The 25,295-nt window shown below is 36.0% G+C and overlaps 1 protein-coding gene across 1 annotated transcript in view; it reads left to right on the top strand.

The window, feature by feature from the left end:
• Positions 1-25,295, top strand: part of KHDRBS2 (KH RNA binding domain containing, signal transduction associated 2) — a gene marked incomplete at both ends in the record, with an annotated part of 704,484 nt that overhangs the window by 98,633 nt on the left and 580,556 nt on the right. The window contains one exon of the mRNA XM_082848563.1: positions 251-378. Within this exon, the coding sequence (XP_082704689.1) occupies positions 251-378 (128 nt within the window). The remainder of the gene's footprint in view (positions 1-250; positions 379-25,295) is intronic.

The raw sequence follows: 25,295 nt of genomic DNA, 5'->3' as shown, positions 1-25,295 counted from the left end.
ATTTTGTTTGAAGACGTTAAAAGTTAATTAAATGCATCCTTTGTTTCACAGAAGACAGTTGTATCTTCAGTCATTGCTTTTTGGTTTTAGTTGATATAGATCATTGTACAGACAGTACAGTAGCATAGCTTTCAGTCCCTTTATCAAGGTTCTTCAAAATCTTATTTAAGAAAGGGAGTGATAAGAACAGTCAGTGTATTTATGATGACTTCTTATTTCATTTAATGTTTTTCTTGTGAATTTTTTTCAGAAATTGAAAAATTTCAAGGTTCTGATGGAAAAAAGGAAGATGAAGAAAAGAAATATCTTGATGTCATCAGCAACAAAAACATAAAGCTCTCAGAAAGGGTATTGATTCCTGTCAAACAGTATCCAAAGGTACTGTAATATATGCTTTGTTCACATAGAATTAAGAAAAAATTGATAAAAATAAGACTTGATGGTTTATTCATTGTCTTTCATGAAATAAATGTGTAAAGCTTCATTTTATTAATATACACAAATATATGATACATAGAAGAAGGAAAACTCTTTGAAAGTACAATAATTTTCAACTGATGGCTGTATTTTTATTCTGTGAATATGGGAAGCATAACTAGATATTTTAATAATTTATTTAATGTGTAAATCATTTGACAATTTGATTTTTCAAATATGCGCACTCAATAATGTTTTGGTTCATGTTAAAATGCATATTCTTATTGCAAAAGGGAGTAGAATTACTGCTACTGTCAATATACAGCATTAGCCAAACAGCAGAGAATTATTATATTTAGGAAGGTAATATAGTCTTTATTAGACCCTTGGATTGTAATCTCTAGTCTTCTATATTCAGAGTCCATTTATATAATGATTATGATAGTATTTTCTTGAAAATACTTTTTCACTAGACACTTTGTCATCATGTGATATTTTTATCAGCAGAATCATTATTATAAAATATAACATTTCAATAGCATGGTTTCATTACTTATATTCATAAATTCCAATGGTTGAAAGCAGTTTCTTTTTTTAATTTTTTTTAAGTAAATTACCTAAGCAAAAAAAAAAGGAAACTCAAAGATTTAAGCTGGTAATTAACTTTCTGAAGAGTGTATCTGAAGCAAAGACCATATAATTGTCCTAATAATAAAGATTACAGAAATAAATGCTGTAGTTTACCAATTGTCTTCTAATATGATAAAGTTTAGTAAATACAATTAAGTAGAAGGTTGTGTTTGTAATTATTTCAAACAGAATAAGCTGTTACAGCACATCAAACCATAAAATTTAACTTTCAGATAAGGTTTTTTTGGGCATACACGTTTTTGGTTTTTGTGTTTATTTTGAGCTAGACTTACACTATTGCAAGATAGGTACATTCAATAGATATATATTTATAATTTAAATTTTATGAAATTTACACTTAATGTTTTAAAATATTAAATTGGGCTGTCATAGAAATGTACATGAAAAGTTTTACTTAGTAATGAAATATGGTAGAAATATGATGAGGTATTGTGTCTTTTTTAAGGAACCTGGTTAATTAAACCTTTAGAGTCTAGATGGAGTACAGATTCCTTCTTTAAATCATATATTTAAATATTACATAACTTGATACTTTTTCTCAGAATAATACTTGTCCATTCTTTGGATATGAGAAAGCTCGTGATAGACTCAGTATCTGCTTCTCAATAAAATGTAGCTCTATATCTCTGACCAAGTTGTGTTGGCATTTCAAGTCCTGATAGCTCTCCAAGTGATGGGTGTGAGTGATGTTATACTGAATATTACAGTAGTAGTTTACACTTGATTCATAATGATGACTACTGAAACAAGAATATTTTATGGTGTCAATTTTTGTGTGATATTTAATTTCATAATTTATAGGAAGGTTTTTAAACAACAAAACCACCTATTATTCATATTGAAATAAACCATGTCTCACTAGCAAATTATTGTACCCCCTTGAATTTTTAGAATCACAGAATGCTTAAGCTGAGACTAATCTTGGAAATCACAGAATATATAAAACTTCTATTTTACAGATGTGGTAACTAATTATGACTTGCTCATAAAAAATTCACAACTAATTGTGAACTGCTCAAAGAAATAATCTTTGCTCTAGATGGAATGCTTCACGAGGCTGCTGTTATTTTAAAATTCTTCATTTTTTGTGAACCATTACATTTTTAACTTGACTAAAAATGCTCAATTTTACATGACTTTTTCATATAAAGTGTGGAAGAAAGTTAAAACCGATAGCTCCTAATGATTAATAGTTTTACGGAGTATTATCAAATAACAATTTATGCCTTATAAAATCTACCATTTTTATGAATATAATGAATATAATGCCAAACTTCTTTATTTATTATGGTGATGTGCATTTCATACATCTAATTATCACACATAGAGAACTCTTAGAGCCCTTTTACAGAAAAAGAATACTGAGAAACACAATCATCTATCAAGTTGACCTACATTTGTTTTTGCTTGTTTTTATACTATAACAATAAAATTAAAATCAACGTTTTGAAAGCAATATTTACTTTCAAAAGTGGTGTTTCTCTCCTGCTGACTGAATATCTGTGGTGTTAAGATTATAATCTCTAATTTTGAACCGTATTTGCTGTGCATTTGTGAGCTGTAACACGTGTAGTGCAATATGATCCTGTGAACTGTTGAGCAGGACACAAGAGTATGGGTTCAAGGTTTACTCTTTTAAAATAAAAAGTGATGCACCCTTTAGGGGTCCATCAGGGAAAGGCCTGCCTCACACGTCTTCTCCCACAGCTGTCCCTGCCCTTGATGCCTGCTGTGTGGACTGACAGTCCATGTGGTGATGACATCATCCTCTCCAACAAAGAGTAATATAGAATTATGGGAATTCTTGAGGAAATGACCTCATCCCGATTTTACTACTTGACCTTTTACAGACAGATTTTGTTTCAATTAGTCTCTAATTCAAGTTAGTTTGCTGACTTAATTAATTCAAGGAACTGAGAGAAATTTAAGATTTAAATTATAGAAAATATAAGAATACTTTTCACATACATTAAGAATGATTTATCTAGTGTTTTGTAGTTAATCACTTAATTTGGAGGAAAAAAGCCATATTAAATTATTTTAATGGACAGTTTTTCTTGTTTGTTTTAATTTTTTTTTGTTTGTAACAAGATTAGTAAATAAATAGACTTTGTATATCTATTGTTTACATTTGCAAATGTTTTAGAATCAGAGTGATTATGTCTTGATGGTCAAATCTCTAAGGAGGCAACGTGGTCAGTATGTTCCTCTATAATCCTGAGATTATTGTGGAAAACTCACCACCTTTAACATTAGCTCTTTCTCCCTGAATCCACACACACAGCACTTTATAGTCCAATACACATTTACTTTTTTCAAATTTGGATACTTCCAACTCTTATGCATATTATAATCAGAATCAGTTTACAGTCTCTATCAGGCAAGTGGTGTTTGTAACTCACTGTTTTTGTCTGTAAACTTTGCACATGTGAATTTGGTCATGGCTTCTTATATTGAGTTGTTTGTAGTGTTGGAAGTATGTGTATTGAGTTTAGTTGCTTTTGAAAGTGTATTAGGGCATTATGATTTAGTGTTGATGTGCTAGGAGATTACAAATACAGAAAAAGAAGAGAACTGTAGCTTGGGGCATAAATTTGATATTAATGAAGACAGTCTTCATCCTTGCAAGAAGCAGAAAAAAGTGCCTTACAGGACATAAGAAACTAAGATACACATAATGTTGGCTGCTGTGTTCTGTTTTGTTCTGCTAGAAGGATGACTATCACAAGCAGGCATCCATGCAGAAGGATGCCCGTCACAAGCATGGGCACAGTGAGGAGGGTCAGAGGATGGGGCAGTACTGCCTCCACCTGCTGAAGACCTGCCTGTTGCTATTGTACCTATTTGTCCATCTGGGCAATTCAACCTCTCAGTGTCTTTTAAAAATACCTTTTTGATGTTGCCTTTAGAATCCTCTGAAATACTTCAGACATCTTCTTCAATTAAATTTGCCCCAAGACCCACATTTTATTTCTCGACCCAAATTATTGCCAACTTTTAAAGCAATAAATTGCCAGGAGCATAAATTGGCCCCCAAAATTTAGCCCCTTTTAAGATCAAATGCAGCCATGTCCCCCTGTGCTGCTTTTGAAATCAATTCCTTATGTAGATTAATGCAGAAAATTAAAGTTCCAAAATATGTTCAAAAACACCACACTTGCTCTATATTTTGTCTTTGCCTGCTCAGTCCCAGAGAGAGGGGCGCTGCCTTCTGTGCCTGGTTGGAAGCACTCTCCGCAGCCTGGCATGTCTTGTTTCCTTCCTTCTCTGTACTTTGAAAGATGAAAACCAAAACCTGTTATTTTTTCTAACTTTTTAAGTAATTATCAGAACATTTAAGAATGGTTAATAGGATGATGAGTTAAGGTGGCAGAGGAGTAGGAGGACGTGGAGTTCATCTCTCTCCACAGATGCATCAGGAATACAACTATAGATGCAACAGTTCTCACAGGACACTAGCTGAATGCTAGCAGAAGACCTTGAACAACAGAAAGGACTATAAAGATCCTTGCATAACTGGGTATGACAAAAAAAAAAAAAGGTAGAGGATGAGGAGAGGAAGTGGGACAGGGCCTGCACCCGCAGTTGGGGAGCTGAAGCAGAGGAGAGATTCCTGGATTCGGGGAGACCCCTCTCTGACAGGGAAATCAATTGGGACAGAAGGGAAGCATTTGAGGCTGTTGGAAGAGGGTGAAGTGGCTGATCTGTGACAGATGCAGCAGACTCAGAACTACACAGACAGTCCGTACTGTGGCCCTACGTGCCCCGGACTGGGACGTGTGTTCACAGATGTGCAAGGGAGCTGGGAGCTGGAGCATGGGGATTGGAGAAGGGGCCTGGGGCGAGAACTGGTGTTGGCTGTGGGAAGACAGACTGAGGGGACAGGAGGGAAGATATCCACAGCAGGGAATGCCTACAGAGGAAGACCGGACTGCCATGGAAGCAGGCACTACTGCTGAGTCACACTCAGGGGGAGGAGCCACTATTGTAGCCTCTCTGTCCCCTCATGCTGGCACCTGCCAACGGACAATAAAAGAAGCCCTCTCAGGGCCAGCCCTCGCATGCCAGCTTCCGGGCACCAAAAATAGCCTGGCCAGGGCCAGCCCTCATGCACCTTACGCCAGGTGCCAGAAAAGGCCCTCACTAGGGCCATATCTCTTGCACCCATGATCGCTGGCTTCCCTGCACATTTGGCGCCACCAGGGCTCCTGCCATCCAAGCAGTCATACCACCTCTGTGTCTGGTCCTCACTGGGGCAGAGCATGAGCTCCAAGGCATCCTCAAGACCAGACTCCTGTGGGTGGACCACATGCAGAGTTGGGGATAAAACCAAAGCTGAACCCCAGGGATGGGGCGACTAAGAAAGAGGATTGAAAATCTTTCCGTGAGCTGTACAAGCTGCAGATTAAATCCACATGATCAGCTAGACCCTACGTCTATCCAATATCTGAGTAGACAATGAGTGTTCCCACAAATGAAAACAGTCTATCTCTGGCAGCTGTGGAGTTTGGGGACAAGAACACACAGGAATTGGGCCACATCAGAGTCTGCATGGTCCCCACAGGGCACACAGCAGGTCCAGGGACCAGCCCAGAGGCAGAGGAGGGCCTCCTGGGGAGGCAGAGGTGAGCTGTGGCTCATGGCGTGTGCAAGGACACTTTACAGCTGAGACTCCAGGGAAACATAATTATTACTATTACTTTTATTATGTTTTGATTCATTCTCTTGTTGGTTCTAGCTTTTTTTTTTTTTTTTAGTTTATTTTGGGGGGGGAATCTTCGTGTTTTATAACATTTAAAAAATTTTTTTATATGTTTGTTTTCACTTTTCTTTTATGTTGTTCTGTGTTCTTTTCTCTCATTTTATTCTTTTTCTTTCATATATTTTGTATTTTTAAAAAATTTCCCATTTCTACTTTCCTTTTCTGTTGTTTTGTTTTTTCCCTTTTTTAAAAGTTATTTTTATCGGTTCTGTTTCTTTGCTTTATTCTTCAGTTGGCATACTTCTTTGGTTTTGTTTTTAGGTTTTGTGTTTTTGTTAGTTTTGATTCTAATTCTTTGATTTCATTTTTAGGTTCTTCAGTTTCTCTGGTTGTTCTCTTGCTTTTTTTGTTTCTGTTTTGTTTTTTTTCTGTTTTTGTTTGGTTCTGTTTTTCTTTCTTTTGCATGTGTGTGTGTTTCCTTGTTTCTGTTGTTGGTTGTTTGATTCTGTTTTTACCATTTGTCTGGGGCCTTGTTTGTCTTTTTTTTTCCTTTCTTTTACTTTAATATATTTTTTATCTTATTTTTTTACATTTCTATTTCTATGTTGCTTTTCTGTTGTTCTGTCTTCTTTCCCCATTTTCTTTTTTTTTTAATCGTTTTTGTCATTTTGTTTCTTTGCTTCATTCTTCAGTTGGCACTCTGCTTTGGTTTGGTTTTTTTGGTTTTGTGTTTTTGTTACTTTTCTTTTTAATGTTTTGATTTCATTCCTGGGTTTGTTTGTTTGTCTGGTTGTTCTCTTGCTTTTTGCTTTATTTGGCTCTGTTTCTTTTGTGTGTGTGTGTGTGTTTCCTTGTTTCTGTTTCCATTTTTTTGATTTTAATTTTTACCATTTGTCTGGGGTTTAGTTAGTGTTTTAAAAAAAATTTTTTTAATCACCTTTATTGCCAGGATGAGTGACTTGCAGGGTCTTGGTTCCCTGACTGGAAGTTGGGCCTGAGGCTCCAGGGTGGAAGCACTGAGTCCAGGACGCTGGACCATGAGAGAATTCCCTGCCCTAGGGAAGATTAATCACCGAGTGCTTTCACGGATGCCTCTATCTGAATCCAAGATCCAGCTCCACCCAACTGCCTGCAGCTCCCAGGGCTGAACACCTCACACCAAACAACAAATAAGACAGGAAGACAAAACCATGCATCAGCATACAGATGACCTAAAGTCATACTAAGCTCACAGACACCCCAAAACATACCACCTGACACAGCCCTGCTCATCAGAGAGAAAAGACTGAGCTCCATCCACTAGAATGCAGGCACCAGTCCCTCCCATCAGGAAGCCTAAGCAAGCCACTGGACCAACCTCACCACTGGGGGCAGAGAACAGAAGCAAGAGGAACTACGACCCTGCAGCTGAGGGATAGTATACCTCAAATACTGTAAATTAGACAACATGAGAAGACAGGGAAATATCTTGCAGGCAAAGGAGCAAGATAAAAACCCACAAAACCAGGGCTTCCCTGGTGGCGCAGTGGTTGAGAGTCCGCCGGCAGATGCAGGGGACATGGGTTCGTGCCCTGGTCCAGGAAGATCCCCCATGCCGCGGAGCAGCTAGGCCCATGAGCCATGGCCGCTGAGCCTGTGCGTGCGTCTGGAGCCTGTGCTCCGCAACGGGAGAGACCACATCAGTGAGAGGCCCACGTACCGCAAAAAAAAAAAAAAAAAAAACCACAAAACCAAATAAATGAAGAGGAAATAGGCAAACTACCTGAAACTATTAAAGAGAGTAAATATGAACCAAAATCTTGGAAATAGAATAGAGAAAATACAAGAAACATTTAACAAGAACCGAGAAGAACTAAAGAGCAAACAAACAGTAGTGACCAACACAGTAACTGAAATTAAAAATAATCTAGAAGGAATCAATAGCAGAATAACTTAGGTAGAAGAACGGATACGTGAGCTGGAAGTTAGAATGGTGGAAATAAATGCTGCAGAGCAGAATAAAAAAAAATAATGAAAAGAATTGAGGACAGTCTCAGAGACTTCTGGGACAATATTAAGCACACCAACCTTTGAATTATAGGCATCCCAGAAGAATAATTTAAAAAGAAAGGGTCTGAGAAAATATTTCAAAAGATTATAGTTGAAAACTTCCCCAAAACAGGAAAGGAAATAAACAGTCAAGTCCAGGAAGTGTAAAGAGTCCCATACAGGATAAACCCAAGGAGAAACATGCCAAGACACATATTAATCAAACTAACAAAAATTAAACAAAATGAAAAAATACTGAAAGCAGGAAGGGAAAAGCAACAAATAATATACAAGGGAATCCCCATAAGGATAACAGCTGATCTTTCAGCAGAAACTCTTCAAGCCAGCGGAGAGTGGCAGGATATATTTAAAGTGATGAAAGGGAAAAACTTATAACCAAGATTCCTCTACCCAGCAAGGATCTCATTCAGATTTGATGGAGAAATCAAAAGCTTTACAGACAAGCAAAAGCTAAGAGAATTCAGCACCACCAAGCCAGCTTTACAACAAATGCTAAAGGAACTTCTCTAGGCAGGAAACACAAGATAAGGAAAAGATCTACAAAAACAAACCCCCCAAAATTAAGAAAATAAAAGGAACATACATATAAATAACTACCTTAAATGTAAATGGATTAAATGCTCCAACCAAAAGTCACAGATTGGCTGAATGGATACAAAAACAAGACCTGTATTTGTGCAGTCTACAAGAGATCAACTTCAGGCCTAGGGACACATACAAGCTGAAAGTGAGGGGATGGAAAAAGATACTCCATGAAAGTGGAAAAAAAAGAAAGCTGGAGCAGCAATTCTCATATCAGACAAAAGAGACTTTGAAATAAAGACTGTTACAAGAGACAAAGAAGGATGCTACATAATGATCAAGCGATCAATCCAAGCAGATATAATGATTGTAAATATTTATGCACCCAACATAGAAGCACCTCAATACATAAGTCAAATGTTAACAGCCATAAAAGGGGAAATCAACAGTAATACAATAATAGTAGGGGACTTTAACATCCCATTTACACCAATGGACAGATCATCAAAAATGAAAACAAATAAGGAAACACAAGCTTTAAATGACACATTAGAAAAAATGAACTTGATTGATATGTACAGAACATTCCATCCAAAAACAAGAGTACACTTTCTTCTCAAATGCACGTGGAACATTCTCCAGGATAGATCACTTCTTGGGTCACAAATCAACCTTGGTAAGTTTAAGAAAATTGAAATCGTATAATGCATCTTTTCTGACCACAACACTATGAGACTAGATATCAGTTACAGGGAAAAAACTGTGAAAAATGCAAACACATGTAGGCTAAACAATATGATACTAAATAACCAAAAGATCATTGAAGAAATCAAAGAGGAAATCAAAAAATACCTAGAAACAAATGACAATGAAAACATGACTACCCAAAACCTATGGGATGCAGCAAAAGCCATTCTAATAGGGAAGTTTATAGCAATACAATCCTACCTCAAGAAACAAGAAAAATCTCAAATAAACAACCTAACCTTATACCTAAAGCAATTAGAGAAAGAAGAACAAAAAGAAAAAAACCCAAAATTAGCAGAAGGAAAGAAATCATAAAAATCAGATCAGAAATCAATGAACAACAAATGTAGGAAACAATAGCAAAGATCAATAAAACTAAAAGGTGGTTCTTTGATAAGAAAACAAAATTGATAAGCCATGGCAGACTCATCATGAAAAAAAGGGAGAAGACTCAAATCAACAGAATGAGAAATGAAAAAGGAGAAGTAACAAATGGCACTGCAGGAATACAAAGGATCATGAAAAATGACTACAAGCAACTATATGCCAAAAAAATGGACAACCTGGAATATATGGACAAATTCTTAGAAATGTACAACCTTCAAGGATTGAACCAGGAAGAAATAGAAACTATGAACAGATCAATCAAAAGCACTGAAATTGAAAATGTGATTACAAATCTTCCAACAAACAAAAGCCCAGAGCCAGATGGCTTCACAGGTGAATCATATCAAACATGTAGTGAAGAGCTAACGCCTATCCTTCTCACACTCTTCCAAAATATAGCAAGGGAGGAACACTCCCAAACTCATTCTACGAGTTCACCATCACCCTGATCCCAAAACCAGACAAAGATGTCACAGAAAAAGAAAATTATAGACCAATATCACTGATGAAGAGAAATGCAAAAATCCTCAACAAAATACTAGCAAACAGAATCCAACAGCACATTAAATAGATCATATACCATGATCAAGTGGGGTTTATCCCAGGAATGCAAGAATTCTTCAATATATGCAAATCAATCACTGTGATACACCATATTAACAAATTGAAGAATAAAAACCATATGATCATCTCAATAGATGCAGAAAAAGCTTTCGACAAAATTCAACACCCATTTATGATAAAAACTCTCCAGAAAATGGGCATAGAGGGAACCGACCTCAACATAATAAAAAACCATATATGACAAATCCACTACCAACATCATTCTCAGTGGTGAAAAACTGAAAGCATTTCCTCTAAAATCAGAAACAAAACAAGGATGTCCACTCTCACCACTTTTATTCACGTAGATTTGGAAATCCTAGTTATGGCATTCAGAGAAGAAAAAGAAATAAAACAATCCAAATTGGAAAAGAAGCAGTAAAACTGTCACTGTTTGCAGATTACATGATACTATACTTAGAAAATCATAAAGTGGCCACCAGAAAACTACTAGAGGTAATCAATGAATTTGGTAAATTTGCAGGATACATAATTAATACACAGAAATATCTTGCATTCCTATACATTAGCAACAAAAAGTCAGAAACAGAAATTAAGGAAACACTCCCATTTACCATTGCAACAAAAAGAATAAAATACCTAGGAATAATCCTACCTAAGGAGGCAACAGATCTGTATGCAGAAAACTATAAGACACTGATGAAAGAAATTAAAGATGATACAAACAGATGGAGAGATATACCATGTTCTTGGATTGGAAGAATCAACATTGTGAAAATGACTATACTACCCAAAGCAATCTACAGATTCAGTGCAGTCCCTATCAAACTACCAATGGCATTTCTCACAGAACTAGAACAAAAAGATTCACAATTTGTAGGGAAACACAAAAGACCCCAAATAACCAAAGCAATATTGAGAAAGAAAAATGGAGCTGAAGGAATCAAGCTCCCTGACTTCAGAATATACTACAAAGCTACAATAATCAAGACATTATGGTACGGACACAAAAACAGAAATATAGATCAATTGAAAAGGACAGAAAGCCCAGAGATAAACCCACATACATATGGTCACCTTATCTTTGATAAAGGAGGCAAGAATATACAATGGAGAAATGACAGCCTCTTCACTAAGTGGTGCTGGACAGCTACATGTAAAAGAATGAAATTAGAACACGTCCTAACACCATATACAAAAATAAATTCAAAATGGATTAAAGACCTAAATATAAGGTCAGACACCATAAAACTCTTAGAGGAAGACATAGACAGAACACTCTGACATAAAGCACAGCAAGATCCTTTTTGACCCACCTCCTAGAGTAATGGAAATAAAAACAAAAATAAACAAATGGGACCTAATGAAACTTCAGTTCTTTTGCATAGGAAGGGAACCATAAACAAGATGAAAAGAAAACCCTCAGAATGGGAGAAAATATTTGCAAACAAAGCAACTGACAAAGGATTAATCTCCAAAATATACAAGCAGTTCATGCAGCTCAATATCAAAAAACAAACAACCCAATCCAAAAATGGGCAGAAGACCTAAATAGACATTTCTCCAAAGAAGATATACAGATTGCCAACAAACACATGAAAAGATGCTCAACATCAGTAATAATTAGAGAAATGCAAATCAAAAGCACAATGAGGTATCACCTCACACTGGTCAGAATGGCAATCATCAAAAAATCTACAAACAATAAATGCTGGAAAGGGTGAGGAGAAAAGGGGACCCTCCTGCACTCTTGGTAGATTATAAATTGATACAGCCACTATGGAGAACAGTATTGAGGTTCCTTAAAAAACTAAAACTAGAACTACTATATGACCCAGCAATCCCACTACTGAGCATATACCCTGAGAAAACCATAGTTCAAAAGGAGTCATGTACCACAATGTTCATTGCAGCATTATTTACAATAGCCAGGACATGGAAGCAACCTGAGTGTCCATCGACAGATCAATGGATAAAGAGGAAGTGGCACATACATAAAATGGAATATTACTCAGCCATAAAAGGAAACAAAATTGAGTTATTTATAGTCAGGTGGATGGACCTAGAGTCTGTCATACAGAGTGAAGTAAGTCAGAAAGAGAAAAACAAATACCATATGCTAACACTTATATGTGGAATCTAAAAAAAAATAAAAATGATTCTGAAGAACCTAGGGACAGGACAGGAATAAAGATGCAGACTTAGAGAATGGACTTGAGGACACGTGGAGGGGAAGGGTAAGCTGGGATGAAGTGAGAGAGTGGCATTGACATATATACACTACCAAATGTAAAATAGATAGCAAGTAGGAAGCAACCACATAGCACAGGGAGATCAGCTTGGTGCTTTATGACTATCTAGAGGTGTCAGATAGGGAGGGTGGGAGGGAGCTACAAGAGGGTGGGTATATGGGGTTATATGTATACGTATAGGTGATTCACTTTTTTATACAGCAGAAACTAACACAATATTGTAAAGCAATTATACTCCAATAAAGATGTTAAAAAAAAACAAAGAATAGTTAATAGAGACACAAGGTTACTAACTGTGGAAACTATGATACTTCAAAGCCAGCATTACCACTTACAGTCTTGGAGACATCTCTCTATTTTTCTAAGCAATGTGTTTTCTAAAATCCACTCTGTAGCTTATATCTTAAGCTTGTTTTATCTTTACCAGAGACCACTTCATAGCATCGCTTGCTTTTTATTTTTCTAAAGGAAATGAAAAAGAGGATTTGACGGGCTTTGTGATTTCAGTTTCATTTATATCTGTTTCCTAATCTCTCACCTGTGAATTTAAATGTCAGTTGAGGGCTTCCCTGGTGGCGCAGTGGTTGGGAGTCTGCCAGCTGATGCGGGGGACACAGGTTAGTGCCCCAGTCCGGGAGGATCCCATGTGCTGCGGAGCGGCTGGGCCCGTGATCCATGGCTGCTGAGCCTGCGCTCCGCAACGGGAGAGGCCACAGCAGTGAGAGACCCACGTACCACCACAAAAAAAAAAAAAAAAAAAAAAAAAGTCAATTGAGAAAATAATGACACTCCTAGAAGTGTCACATTTTTTTACGAGAAAGAAAATAATTCCAAAGTGCTTGTGCAATGCATTCTCTTTAATAGAGTGGCACCTGAAATTACCATGTTTTCCAGAAAAATTTGGAAATTTGCAGAGGTATTCTGTCTAGTACTTATCTTTTCCAATGACTTTTTTAATTAATGCCCATCCCATGTATTTAAATATTATTTTTCCATTTGGCACTCAAACTTTTTTTTTGTCTCCAATAACCCATATATTCCTAATCCTGAACTGTATGTGTTTCTCTCCCCATCCTTTTTTAGGAGTTCAGCACACCCTCACGAAATGTGTGCTCACATTTCCCCAAATGATCTCACCTTCTTTTCTAGGTCTAGACCCCCTAGGGGATCTTCAGTCTGTTTTAACCTGCTGTTTCTATCCCACCAGTGTATTTCACACTCACCTTCAACTGAAAAACTGGGAACTACTTCAAATGGATCATTAAAATGCTAGTGCCTTTTTAAATGTGTCCAAACATGTATCCTTACTCAAGGGTCCTTTGAGAGCCAAAAGATCTTCTACCTCACATCCCTTCTTTAATCTCACCATTCTTTATTTGCTTGTTCATTCATTTGTTTGTTTAATTCAGTGAGCCTTCAATAAGTTTCTCTACACCCATTAGAGCATAGATGGCCCTTCTGCCATTTATTTTGTTGTTGCAGTAGAAATGGATTTTTATATAGATAGATCTTAAAGAGAGTAGAGGAGAAAGATCACTATTAAAATCGAGAGGCACAACATTATCAGTTGAATGGATTCCCATATTATTACTGACTCTGAAGGACATATTGACATATGGAACCAAATTAATTTGATATAAATTCAAGCACTATAATATACCTTGAGAATAGCAGGAAAAAACTTCCTCTGGAAAGGATACAGGAAATAGAAGTTAATGCATCTCCTCCCCACCTCCAGAAAGGTCTAGAGAAGGGATTATTGTTACTTATAATACTAAGTTAAGACCTAACTACAACCACCTTTTTGAAAGGAATTTAGAATCATGTAGAAAAATTGTGAGTGACTTTTATTTATTTTTTCAAATTTAAGTAATTGTTAAAAGAAATTTGTGTAACACATTTAGATTTCTACCATTTTATAAGTAATTTTCTTAAAATACATGGATTTTACAAATATATCACAAAAATAAACACTACAATTCTATTATGAATATCAATGCAAAAACTTTAAAAATATTACCAAATGTTGTGTATCAGTATTCAAAGCACCATTATTCACAATTGCCAAAATACAGAAACAACTCAGATGTCCTCAGCTGATGCACAGATAAACTAAATGTGGTATATACACACAGTGGAATATTATTCAGCTGTAAAGAAAAATGAAATTTAGATGCACATTACAACATGGATGAATATTGAAAACATCATGTTAATAAGGAGAATAAGCCAGACACAAAAGGACAAACATTGTATGATTCCACTTATGAAAGGTACTTAGAACAGGCACATTCATAGGTACAAAAAGTGTAATCGAGGTTACCCGGGGCTGTGGAGAGAGATGAATGGAGAGTTATTGTTTAATAGATATAGAGTTTCTCTTTGGGATGATGAAAAAGTTCTGGAAATGGACGTGGTGATGGTTGCACATTGTGAATGTACTTAATGCCACTCAATTCCACATTTAAAAATAGTTAAAATGGTAAATTTTATGTTGTATATATATATTTTTTAAAATTAATTAATTAATTTATTTTTTTGCGGTACGTGGGCCTCTCACTGTTGTGGGCTCTCCCGTTGTGGAGCACAGGCTCCGGACGTGCAGGCTCAGCGGCCATAGCTCACGGGCCCAGCCGCTCCGTGGCACGTGGGATCCTCCTGGACCGGGGCACGAACACGTGTCCCCTTCATCGGCAGGCCGACTCTCAACCACTGCGCCACCAGGGAAGCCCTGTTGTATACATTTTATTGCAATAATAATAATGTTATAAAAATATTACCAAACGAATTTCAATAGTACAAGTACATATAGTACTATATATTGTACTTATAGTACAAGTACAATAGTACAATTTGTACAATAGTACAAATAGTACAAGCAAAATTATTACAAGCAAAATAAATTACACACAAATGTAGTTTTATTACAGGAATGCAAGACTGGTTTAGTACTTTAAAACATTTTTTTTAAATTACCGAATTTTAGGATCAAATCAGGCATTTGGTAACATCAATTTTCCATTCCTTATGAAATGACATGAACATATGTAATGAGTGTATATTAGAAATCAGTGTGAAGAAATTGTTTATTCATTAATTGTTAGATAGGGAACTAGTGGGGCATTTACGGCAAAAGAAAATAAAGACTAAATCCCTAACCCATCTTTTGCACCAGCATAAATCTCAACTGGGTCTAAGATTAAATTTTTTTAAAAGTACTGGAATAAATTATGAGAAATTTATTTTATAATATTTGAGGGGAGAACATTTCTAAGAAAGATGGAAAATACTTGAAGCCATAAGTAAATGATTAAAATATTTTACACCGTAAAACTAAAACTCTGTATAAGCAAAAATAATGATGATGATTACCAAAATAAAAAGTCACAATCAAAATGCTAAACTGGCACGGCTATTTGAGAAATATTTGAAACACATGACAGACACTTTATTTTATTTATATGTAATGGTCCCACTTTTTCTAATTGAAGAAGAAGCCAATGATACCAACACAGTTGTCACACATATACTGTTTAAAACAAATAGAAAAAACCCTGAACCTCACTTATCAGAAAAATCAAGTTAAGATGAATTTGAAATGTTTCTCTCCTCTAGCAGACTGATGAAAAAGTTTGATTATAACCAATACTAATGGTGTTAGAGTATGGGGGAATAATACACTCTGTAAACTGCTGCTCAGAGCATGGAGATAAAGCCACTTTAGGGAACAGTTTTGCAAAATCAATGAAAATCACAAAGGCACAGACTTTTGGAATCAGTTGGATATCTAGCAATTTATTTTAGAATTAATATATTTGCACAGATATATATATATAAGTGAAAGTATAAAAGATTTTAGTTTATTTCTCTTGAGCATAAAAGGGATATATTTATATTAAATATTTATACTTATATATATAAGATGATAGACAGATAGAGATAGATAATAAGGAAACAGTAGGAGGCCCTTTTCCATTGCAGGCTCTTTTGTGCTGTCTGAATTAGTTATACTAACACGTTATTTTCCTAGTAATAAAGATATTTTTAAAATAGTTTGGGCTAATTGAAAACATTTAAAATAGAAAAAAAAATGTTTCTACTTAAAATCTTTTTCCTAGATAAACAAATAATAAAAACTAAGGATTATGGAATGTTTTTATATATATCAGACACTGTATATTTTTTACATATACCAAATCATTTAATTGTCACAAAAATCCTAGTAATTCTATCCTTCCCATTTTACAGACAAACTGAGTTTCAGAAGCACTCATGTGCCAAAATCACATTATTAGGAAACAGCCCATCAGGATTCCTATCCAGCAACTCTGATTTCACGGCCTGTTGTCTTTACCTGTTTATACTGTGTAGTTCTATTATTACACTGTAAGCAAATGACATCTTAAAACATACAGTAGAAAATTTGACCCCAAGCATGACTCATCAAAATCTACTATGAACTTAAAAAGCAGATGAAAATATTATTTTTATGAAAAAGATCATACACTCCTTTTTCTGGTTTATGTGTAGATATAGTGCTTAAATGAAGAGTATAGCCTAAAACTCAAGTTTAGAGAAATAACTAAAGCATCATAAAATAGTCCTTCAGTCTGGGACCTCATGCCTAGAGAATTAAGGTTTTTGTGAGTACCCACTGTATATGAAACACCCAGCAAAGCACAGTGAATGGTTTTATTCCCTCAAGAACACGGGGTGAGTTCTGAAGAAGAGACTATGGTTTAAAAACATTTAAGGAACTTTCCTAAAGCCACACAATATTTAAGTAATAGTGTTAAAGCTGGAGCTCAGGTCTGCTAGCACCAGAGCCTCTCTTCTTTGAATTAAACCATTGTTGTGATTCACTTTATTTTATATGAAGAGACATTGAGATAATTTTGGACACAGACAGCTAAGATTGCAAAGGTTCACAGATGGAAAAGCAGATGTCTTTCTCCTCTGGTGTTAAGTGAGGCAGAAATGATAGGCTCATTAGTTGGAGTGTATCTCATAGTTTCTATGGTCTAACCTTCTACTCAATTTAGGAATCATTTCTACAATATCTGTGATACTCATCAGCCTGTCTACGAATACCTCTAGTGATTAAAAAGAAAGTTCACTACATTATAATACAGTTGAATCTAAGAATTAGACATTGCTGTTCAATTCCTTTTTCTCACTGAAGTATGATCTTTATCCCTTAAAGTTGCTATTAGTTCTGGTTCTGCCTTCTGTGTCACTAGAGAACCCACTTGAAACACTTGAACCATGGTCTTGCTTGAACTATCATTGACACATAGTCTTCGTTTGGTTTCTGGATACCATAATTTATATTTTTCTCCTGTTAGAAAAGTGGTTCCATTTCTCAGCCTCCTCTGCTGTTTTGTGCTTTTCCACCCAACTTCATAATGTTGGAGTCCCTAAGATTGTCCACAGTGCTCTGCTCTGTCTGCACTCACACCCCCTTAGCCCTCTGTGGCATAGCTTTATGTGCGAATGGCTTTAAATGGCTGATGATCCAACCAGGACTGCTCTCCAAGACTTCTATATGGAGCTGCCTACTTGACATCACCATGTGGATGTCTAGAGAGCCCAGGTTCAGTTGGTATTCTTCTCACCCCACATGTCCTTCACCTGTCGCCTACCTGTCTCAGTGGTTGGCAATACCGTCCTTTTACTTGGTCAGGTCGGAAACTGTGGAGTCCTCCTTGACTCCTCTCTTTCTCCCACACATCCTCAAAATACATCGAGAGTCAAAGAGCTCACACCCTCTCCATTGCTATTACTATAGCATGGGTCCTCATCTTCTCTTGTCTGGACCACTGTGATGGCCTCCTAACTGATCTGCTTCTACACATGCCTTCACCTCTCCCTACCCAGGGACTCACAGTCCCTTTACCCTTCTCTAGCTTTTTTTCATAGCAAGTATCACCTTCTAGTGTATTTCATAATTTTATTAATTGTTATTTTTATGGTTTTTCCACACTAGAATGTCAACTGCAAAATGCCAAGTCTCATCTTTCTCGATCAGTCATGTGTCCCAGTCACCTGTGTGCCTGGCACACAGGCAGGTGGTTAATAAATATTTGCTGAGTGGATATAGAGTAATTAAATAGCTTCTGCTTGAAGACACTCTTACTGGAGGAAATGCAGTTACTGTAGAGTGATCCAGAACAAGGACCTCTCTGTTCTCACCTGTTGCCTCTTCTTACAGAATTTTCAGGGGACCCATCACAGTGGTCGCAGTGACATCACAGGTCCTCTGGAAGAGACTCCTGTATCACTGTTCTCATCCCAGCCTCAGTGCTAATCTTAGCAGAGAGCCCAAGTACAAGAAGAAAGCAATTACAGTGAAAATTTTACTCAATTTTAATGCCTAGATAATCGGTTACTTTGCTTTAGCATATTTTCTAATTAAAATGAAGTTAAAACGTTAACTCAAATTACTTTCAAGTTATTTCTGAATATCATGTTTTATTAGTTAATTATCCATTTTTAGTAAGTGCAGTATGTTAAACATTATTTGACCTTTTACAAAAGAGCCTACAAGGCCTCCACATCATTGTTCTAAATATTAATTCCTGTCAATTCATTGTCATTCAGGATATATGCATTGGATCTATGTGGTAGTCACTTATTTGACTCATAAATGTAAAATTAAAAAGATGCTTTCACTGGTCTCAGGAAGTCCTGAAATAGATTTAAACAGTTGTTCTAAAGTGGCTTCATACTAGGATGAATCCAGAAGCTTTGGGACTGTGTTAGATCATCTTTAACAATTTTTGTTAAATTTTAGAGGCTAAGGCATGAAAAGGAGCCAAGGTTATAGAAAAGCTAGACCATTATTTGAAAAACATAGCAGAGAAGAGAAAGAGAGCTTGGGTATTATTTGGAGTGTAGAGTTGAGTGGTGCAGAGGGTAGGATCAGGGTAATATTTATCTTACTGTCAAGTCCTCTCAATAGAGAAACCTTTATTTATATGGTTGTTTTTTCATCTTGGTAATTTTCAGGCCTGGCTGCTTCTTCTGTAACGTTTCTCTGTTTCTGGAAAGAAATCTGTATGGATATATTAAGATGTAGAATTGCTTGAGATGCTAAAGATTGCTGTGAGGAGACAGTATAATATAATGGGAAAATAATAGAATTCTGACCCAGATAGACCTAAGTGTGAGTCACAGTTTTAATTTTATTCACCTATGACCATGGGAGTCTCCATTAACGCTTTCATCATCAAGGTTTTTCAGCTGCAACATGAGTGTTATCATATGCTTGGAGGCTTCATCAGGAATACGTGAGAATATGTATTCATACTTGGCATAATATCAGCACACAGTGGAAGCTTGTATATGTATAACCACTGAGTAATTATCAGTTTCTTCTTTTGTTCCACTTAACAATACTCTTCTTTGGTGTGGAAGCACCTACCCTTTGCCAGGCTCTGTGTATGTGTGATAAAACAGAGAGATGGACTTATTTCCTTGAGAGTTCTGTAACTTCATTCCTGAAAAGGAGAACAATAATACGTTAATAAAAATAGAGATAAGGTGATTGGAAGGGGATTACAATTATGTTGGTGGTAATACAAGTTTTTATTTGTTGACTATTTACTATGTATCAAACAGTATTTTCTGTGATGTATATTATTACCTGATTTATGCCACTTAATATTCTGTGGAATATGTACTATACAGAGGAGGAAATTTAGGCACAGATAAAATTAAGTTGTTCAAATTTACATAGACACTTAATAATGAACCAAGATTGAAGAAGAGAAAGATTAGGAATGAAAGTTATCTTCAACATCTACAATGTTTATTTACAAGGTAAATTTCATCCTTGTTTATTTAAATACAACTCTAAAGCATTCTTAATGTATACCCCTCCTCCTTATTCAGTGTTTGGGATTTGAGATTGAAATTTGTGAAATGTTGTAAATTGAAAAATGAATATTTTACGTGTAATATTAAATTATCAAATGAATGTTTAAATAAACCATATTGTTATTATTGTATTTTACATACTATAATTTTTACTCATAGTTATATACCACATTGTGTTAAAACATGTGAGTACACCCCCAACAATATATTTTGTTTACTTCCTGTGTTGCCATCTGAAGACACATCTCTGAGAGGTAGAAATTAGAGCTAGAGCTGTTGCTAGTCTATTTTTAATTTCATGTACTAACTAACTGAGAGTGAAGAGCTCTATGTTTCAGTTACTTGGATGTTTGGCACATGGTTCCAGAACTACACAGCAAGTGCTGAAGCATCACATAATTCTTCATTATTACTTGTGCCAATAGTAACTTTGCTTCATTAGTATGATAGGCAGTATAATATGAAATTAGAAATCATAACCCATGTTGGGCTTAGGCTTACCTCATTTTTATTTTCTTCTTTTAGAGTAAGGTATTATATTTAACCTAATGGGAAAATTGTCAATTTCACAGTGTCATAAAAAGTTGCAAAATAAACATTTGGAAGAGTAACTCTCATTGCCAAAAAGCTGATAACATTTTTTGTTTTGTTTTATGAATTCAGCAATAGAATCTAGCAAAGTGCTTAGAAGAGTATTTCCCTTTCTACACTCTGATTTATTGCAATTCAAATAAAATACTAATGTTAGGTCAAAAGTGGAATTTATATTTTAAGGTAAAGTTGTAATGAGGAAAATTTAATTTATGAAGTGGCCCACCTGAATTTTCTGAAATTAAAAAAAGTGCTCAGATTTATGAAAACTTTTGCAAGTTTTGATTATCTTTTGTGCTCTAATTTCAAAGTCTTGAAATAGTTTTTGATTTTACAGTTTCATACTAATTGTGCAGTTGACTTTATTATCAACATTTGATCATATATCCCATTATTTGATCTTGCTTTAGGTCAATCTGAATCTACTGAACTAGTTAAAGAAATGTTTTATTGTAAGATTCAATGTAGTCTTCAAAAATTCTCTCTGAAATTGACTATTAAAATGTGTAACTTTGGGGTTGATAAAAAAATTATAGTATAAGACTCAAAAAAAAGCACATAGTTTATTGGAATTTGGGAAACATTTTTCAAATGTTTGTCATTTTTATATTCGCAGTGATTCTGTACCTCAGCTATCAGATATAATTGTGTTGATGGCATTATTAAGAACCTTTTATTGTTTAATATGTATAGAACTGTTTCTGGCTATACCCTGGGAAATGTATGGGGAAAGGCATTAAATTAACATACAACATTTTGCTGCCAACCAATATGTTGTCTAAGTAGACAGAAAAATTGCTGCAACCATATTTCACACATGTGCAAAGAAGGTTGAGCCCATTATGTCCTCTGAAATTATGACAGGATTTTCCTCCAATACACACCAGTGGGATACCGCACTCTAATCTTCACAAAAATTGAAATATTATGCAGAAACTATCTCTATTTTTCCCCATTTCCATCCTTGCAAATGACTTACTTGAACTCTTGTCTTTCTGTAAGCTGTGGAAGACAGATCTGGGAAGAGCTTGTTCTGTGCTTCTAAAAACAGCCATATGAGGAAAATTGTTTTCTATTATATGAACAGTGTTCATGCATTAAGGAAAAATAATAGCTTAGCAATGAAGCTGAATAAAATGATGCATGTGCATTTTGCTACTCCGGGCAGTGTAGGGAAGAGAGCCAGACCTAGTGGCCTTGAAGTCTGCAAATGAGACAGGACATGCAGACCTTGTGGTCTCCACCCAGGTCCCCTCTATGGCTCCATCCTGTTCTCTGACAGTTTCCTGCCCCACGATCTTCAGGACCATGCTTTTACTAATGACTCCCAATCCTTAACTTCATCAGATATCTTTTCTTTATCTCCAGATTTATGTATTCATTATTTGACAGCTTCACCTGAATATTCCGGAGGCAACTCAACCTCAGCAAGACAAAAACTAATGCTCTTTTCATTAGAATCTGCTCTCATTCTTTTGTTCCTGTTTCAATGAATGACACATCCATCCTCCTTGTTGCAAAGATAGAAATTTGGGTAGCATCTTCAACTCTTGCTTTGACTTTCCAGTCACCAAATCTTGTATATTCTTACCTCCTAAACACAGTTCAAATACATTCATGTTTCCCCAGCCTCACTGCCGCCCCTTCTTCCAGGCTACCGTCAGCCTTGACATCCATTTCTACAAGAGCCTTCTGATGTGTTTTGCAGAATTCAGTCTTTCACCTTCTGATGTATTTTTCACAAAGGATTTTGAGTAAGTATTTTTAGACAATGTCATTCTCCTGCATAAGAACTTTCAGAGTTTCTCCACTGGCTAAATCCAGTCTCTATGCTACTTCTTGTATGATTTGAATAGTTCACTTTCCCTTGAATCCTTCCATCATCCTGCTTCTATCTCTTGTATATCTGTGGCATGATTAATCCTCAAAACTCAAAGTTTGTGTGGTTATATAACCAAAATAGAAATAAAATAAAGGTGTGTGGTCTTGTATTTTTAAAACAGTGAACCTTCATTTGACATTCTTCTCCTCCACATTATTTGTGATACTCTTACCATTTTATGTTTTTTTGTTCCCATGATCTTATTTTAACCCCTTTCCTATGAATCCTTAATTCCATTTTTTTGTCTTTGTTTTCCTTCACTTATTAAGATGGATAGGAGAAACTGAGGGGATACTAAGAAATGAACCTTCTACAAAGAGAAAATTAGCAGAGATTGAGAGAACATGTAAGTCAGAACACTGCTTCTTTTTAATATACAGGCTAAGCACCAGGGCTTGTATTTGCTATTTTTAAATTAAATTTTGATATATTCTCAAAATATTCTGGCTAGAAGTCCTATAAGGTCACTTTGGTGAAATAGTTTCAGGGTTTTTCATTCCCCTTTTCTTCTATTCAGACCTAGGTTAGAAAGCAATGCAACAGATGAAATAAAGCAGGAGAAAATGGGAATGGAAGAGGGCAGTAGCAGGAGAGAACACAGGAAGAATTCCAGTGCCGTGAGGGGTGGCGTGACCTGGAGCCCAGGCATGTGTGTCCCACCTCTCTGCCAACCGTCCCTGACCTTGCACTTGACCGTGCAAAAGTCTCTGATGCAGCCTCTCAGTGCTGACTTGGCTTCACCCATTTTGTCTTGTCCAGGAAGTGCTGTGGTCATTTTACCACCAAGATGACCAACCCAGTGATAAAAGAAACTTCTGCTAGGGAAAAAAAGAAGCCAAATGCTCAGGACTCTTGGACCCCAAACTCCTTAAGAAAGGTCTGTTTTGTGACTTGAGGACAGTTGGGTGGGGATGTGATGAAGCAGGATGCCTGGGAGAAATTTGAGGTTGTTGCCTATAAAGTTATGGTATCAATGCTTCAGGTACAGTCTGGATGGAGGACTTCTGGTGGTTGCAAAAGAATCTCCCTGAGCCTATCCTCATGGTTCAAGAGGACTGGTTGTAGTTGTGCCAAAGGAGGGCTGAGTGGGTGTGACAGCAGCTGCTCTCAGTTCCCAGATGCTCTGCCCAGCACATTGTGATGTAAGTATGGCCCTTGGAGAAAACACCGATCATCTTTTATTAATTTCTCCCATGTTTTAAAATAATATCAACAAAAATAAATATTAGAGTGAACATTTACATCATTTCTCTTTAAACACATCCTCTTTTAAAAAGGGGAACTGTAATGTGTTCACTTATGTGTGGAATCTAAAAAATAAAACAAACAACTATAACAAAACAGAAACAGACTCACAATAGAACAAACTAGTGGTTACCAGAGTGGGGCGAGGGGAGTGGTGGTAGAAATTGGTCAAGGTGATTAAGAAGGACAAACTACTGGGTGTAAGACAAATAAATTCCAAGGATGTAATGTTCAGCATGGGGAATATAGTCAATATTTCATAGTAACTTTATATGCAGTATAATCTATAGGATATCAAATTACATGCTCTATACCCAAAACTAATATAATATTGTAACTAAACTATACTTCAATTTTAAAAAAAGGGAGAATATCTATCTCATTGGCTGTTGTGAGGATTAAATAAGGTAAACACAGAATTGTGCGTAATTCTTATGTTGTGCTTTTCTCAGAGCCTTGCATTACGATTTTATCACAGCACCAACCATAGCACAACGCAAAAAGAAAGTGCTCTTTTGCTATTTGAGATGAACTATGCATGGACTCCCAAAATATGACTCTCTATACTCATTTTTTATTACTAAGCAGATTTTTTTTAACAATAAACAGGCATTAAGGACTTTCATCATTTGCTCAGCTTTAGAATTGTACAAGCAAATTTGGATTTGAAATTTCATTGTGTTCTGTTTAAAACACTAAGCAGGTAATTCCCTAATGTTCAGTTCATTCATAGTTTGTGGTAATGAATTTAAGACTTGTAAAAGAGTGAAACTCATCTTTGAGACAGGACCTTAAAATGTGAAGTTTAATGTTTATCATATTGAGTGAGCTATAAACTGTGAAATCCCGTTTTCCAATCCAGGGTTTCCCTGCCAAGCCCTTCATTCACATACATAATCACTAGTGAGCCCAAGCCCCATGCTACTGGGTGGACCCTGCAGCTTTTACCCTGCTATGTTCATGGGCTCTAAATATGCAGTTTAAATAACTTGTTGTGGGCTGAAGATATTAATTTGTTTATCTCAGATCTGAGTTACATTCCTTGAGGTTGCTTGTCATGCACATGTTACTTCTCAGTCATTCCTCAGAAGTAACATGTGGAGGACAGCCCCGGTACTACCCACAGCCATTCTGTGCAAGCAGGCAGATGGCAAAGGAATCAGTGAATACAGAGAGGAACTGAGGTCAGGACTTGATTATGGATTTTCCATCATCATTTCTAATTATATTTTAGACAGTCTCTGATGAAAATGCTACATCTTCGACTTTTTAAATAACTTGATTAAGTGAGTAATCATATATCACACTAAGAAGAGTTTTTATGTCATTTATATATTTTCTTGGGAGTCAACAGATTATTAAGTAAATAAAATAATGCCTTTCTAAAGCAAGATACTCAACTCCTTTT

This window comes from Leucopleurus acutus (assembly GCF_964270905.1).
Source record: "Leucopleurus acutus genome assembly, chromosome: 10".
Taxonomy (NCBI): domain Eukaryota; kingdom Metazoa; phylum Chordata; class Mammalia; order Artiodactyla; family Delphinidae; genus Leucopleurus; species Leucopleurus acutus.
This window is presented reverse-complemented; position numbering and strand designations above follow the sequence as displayed.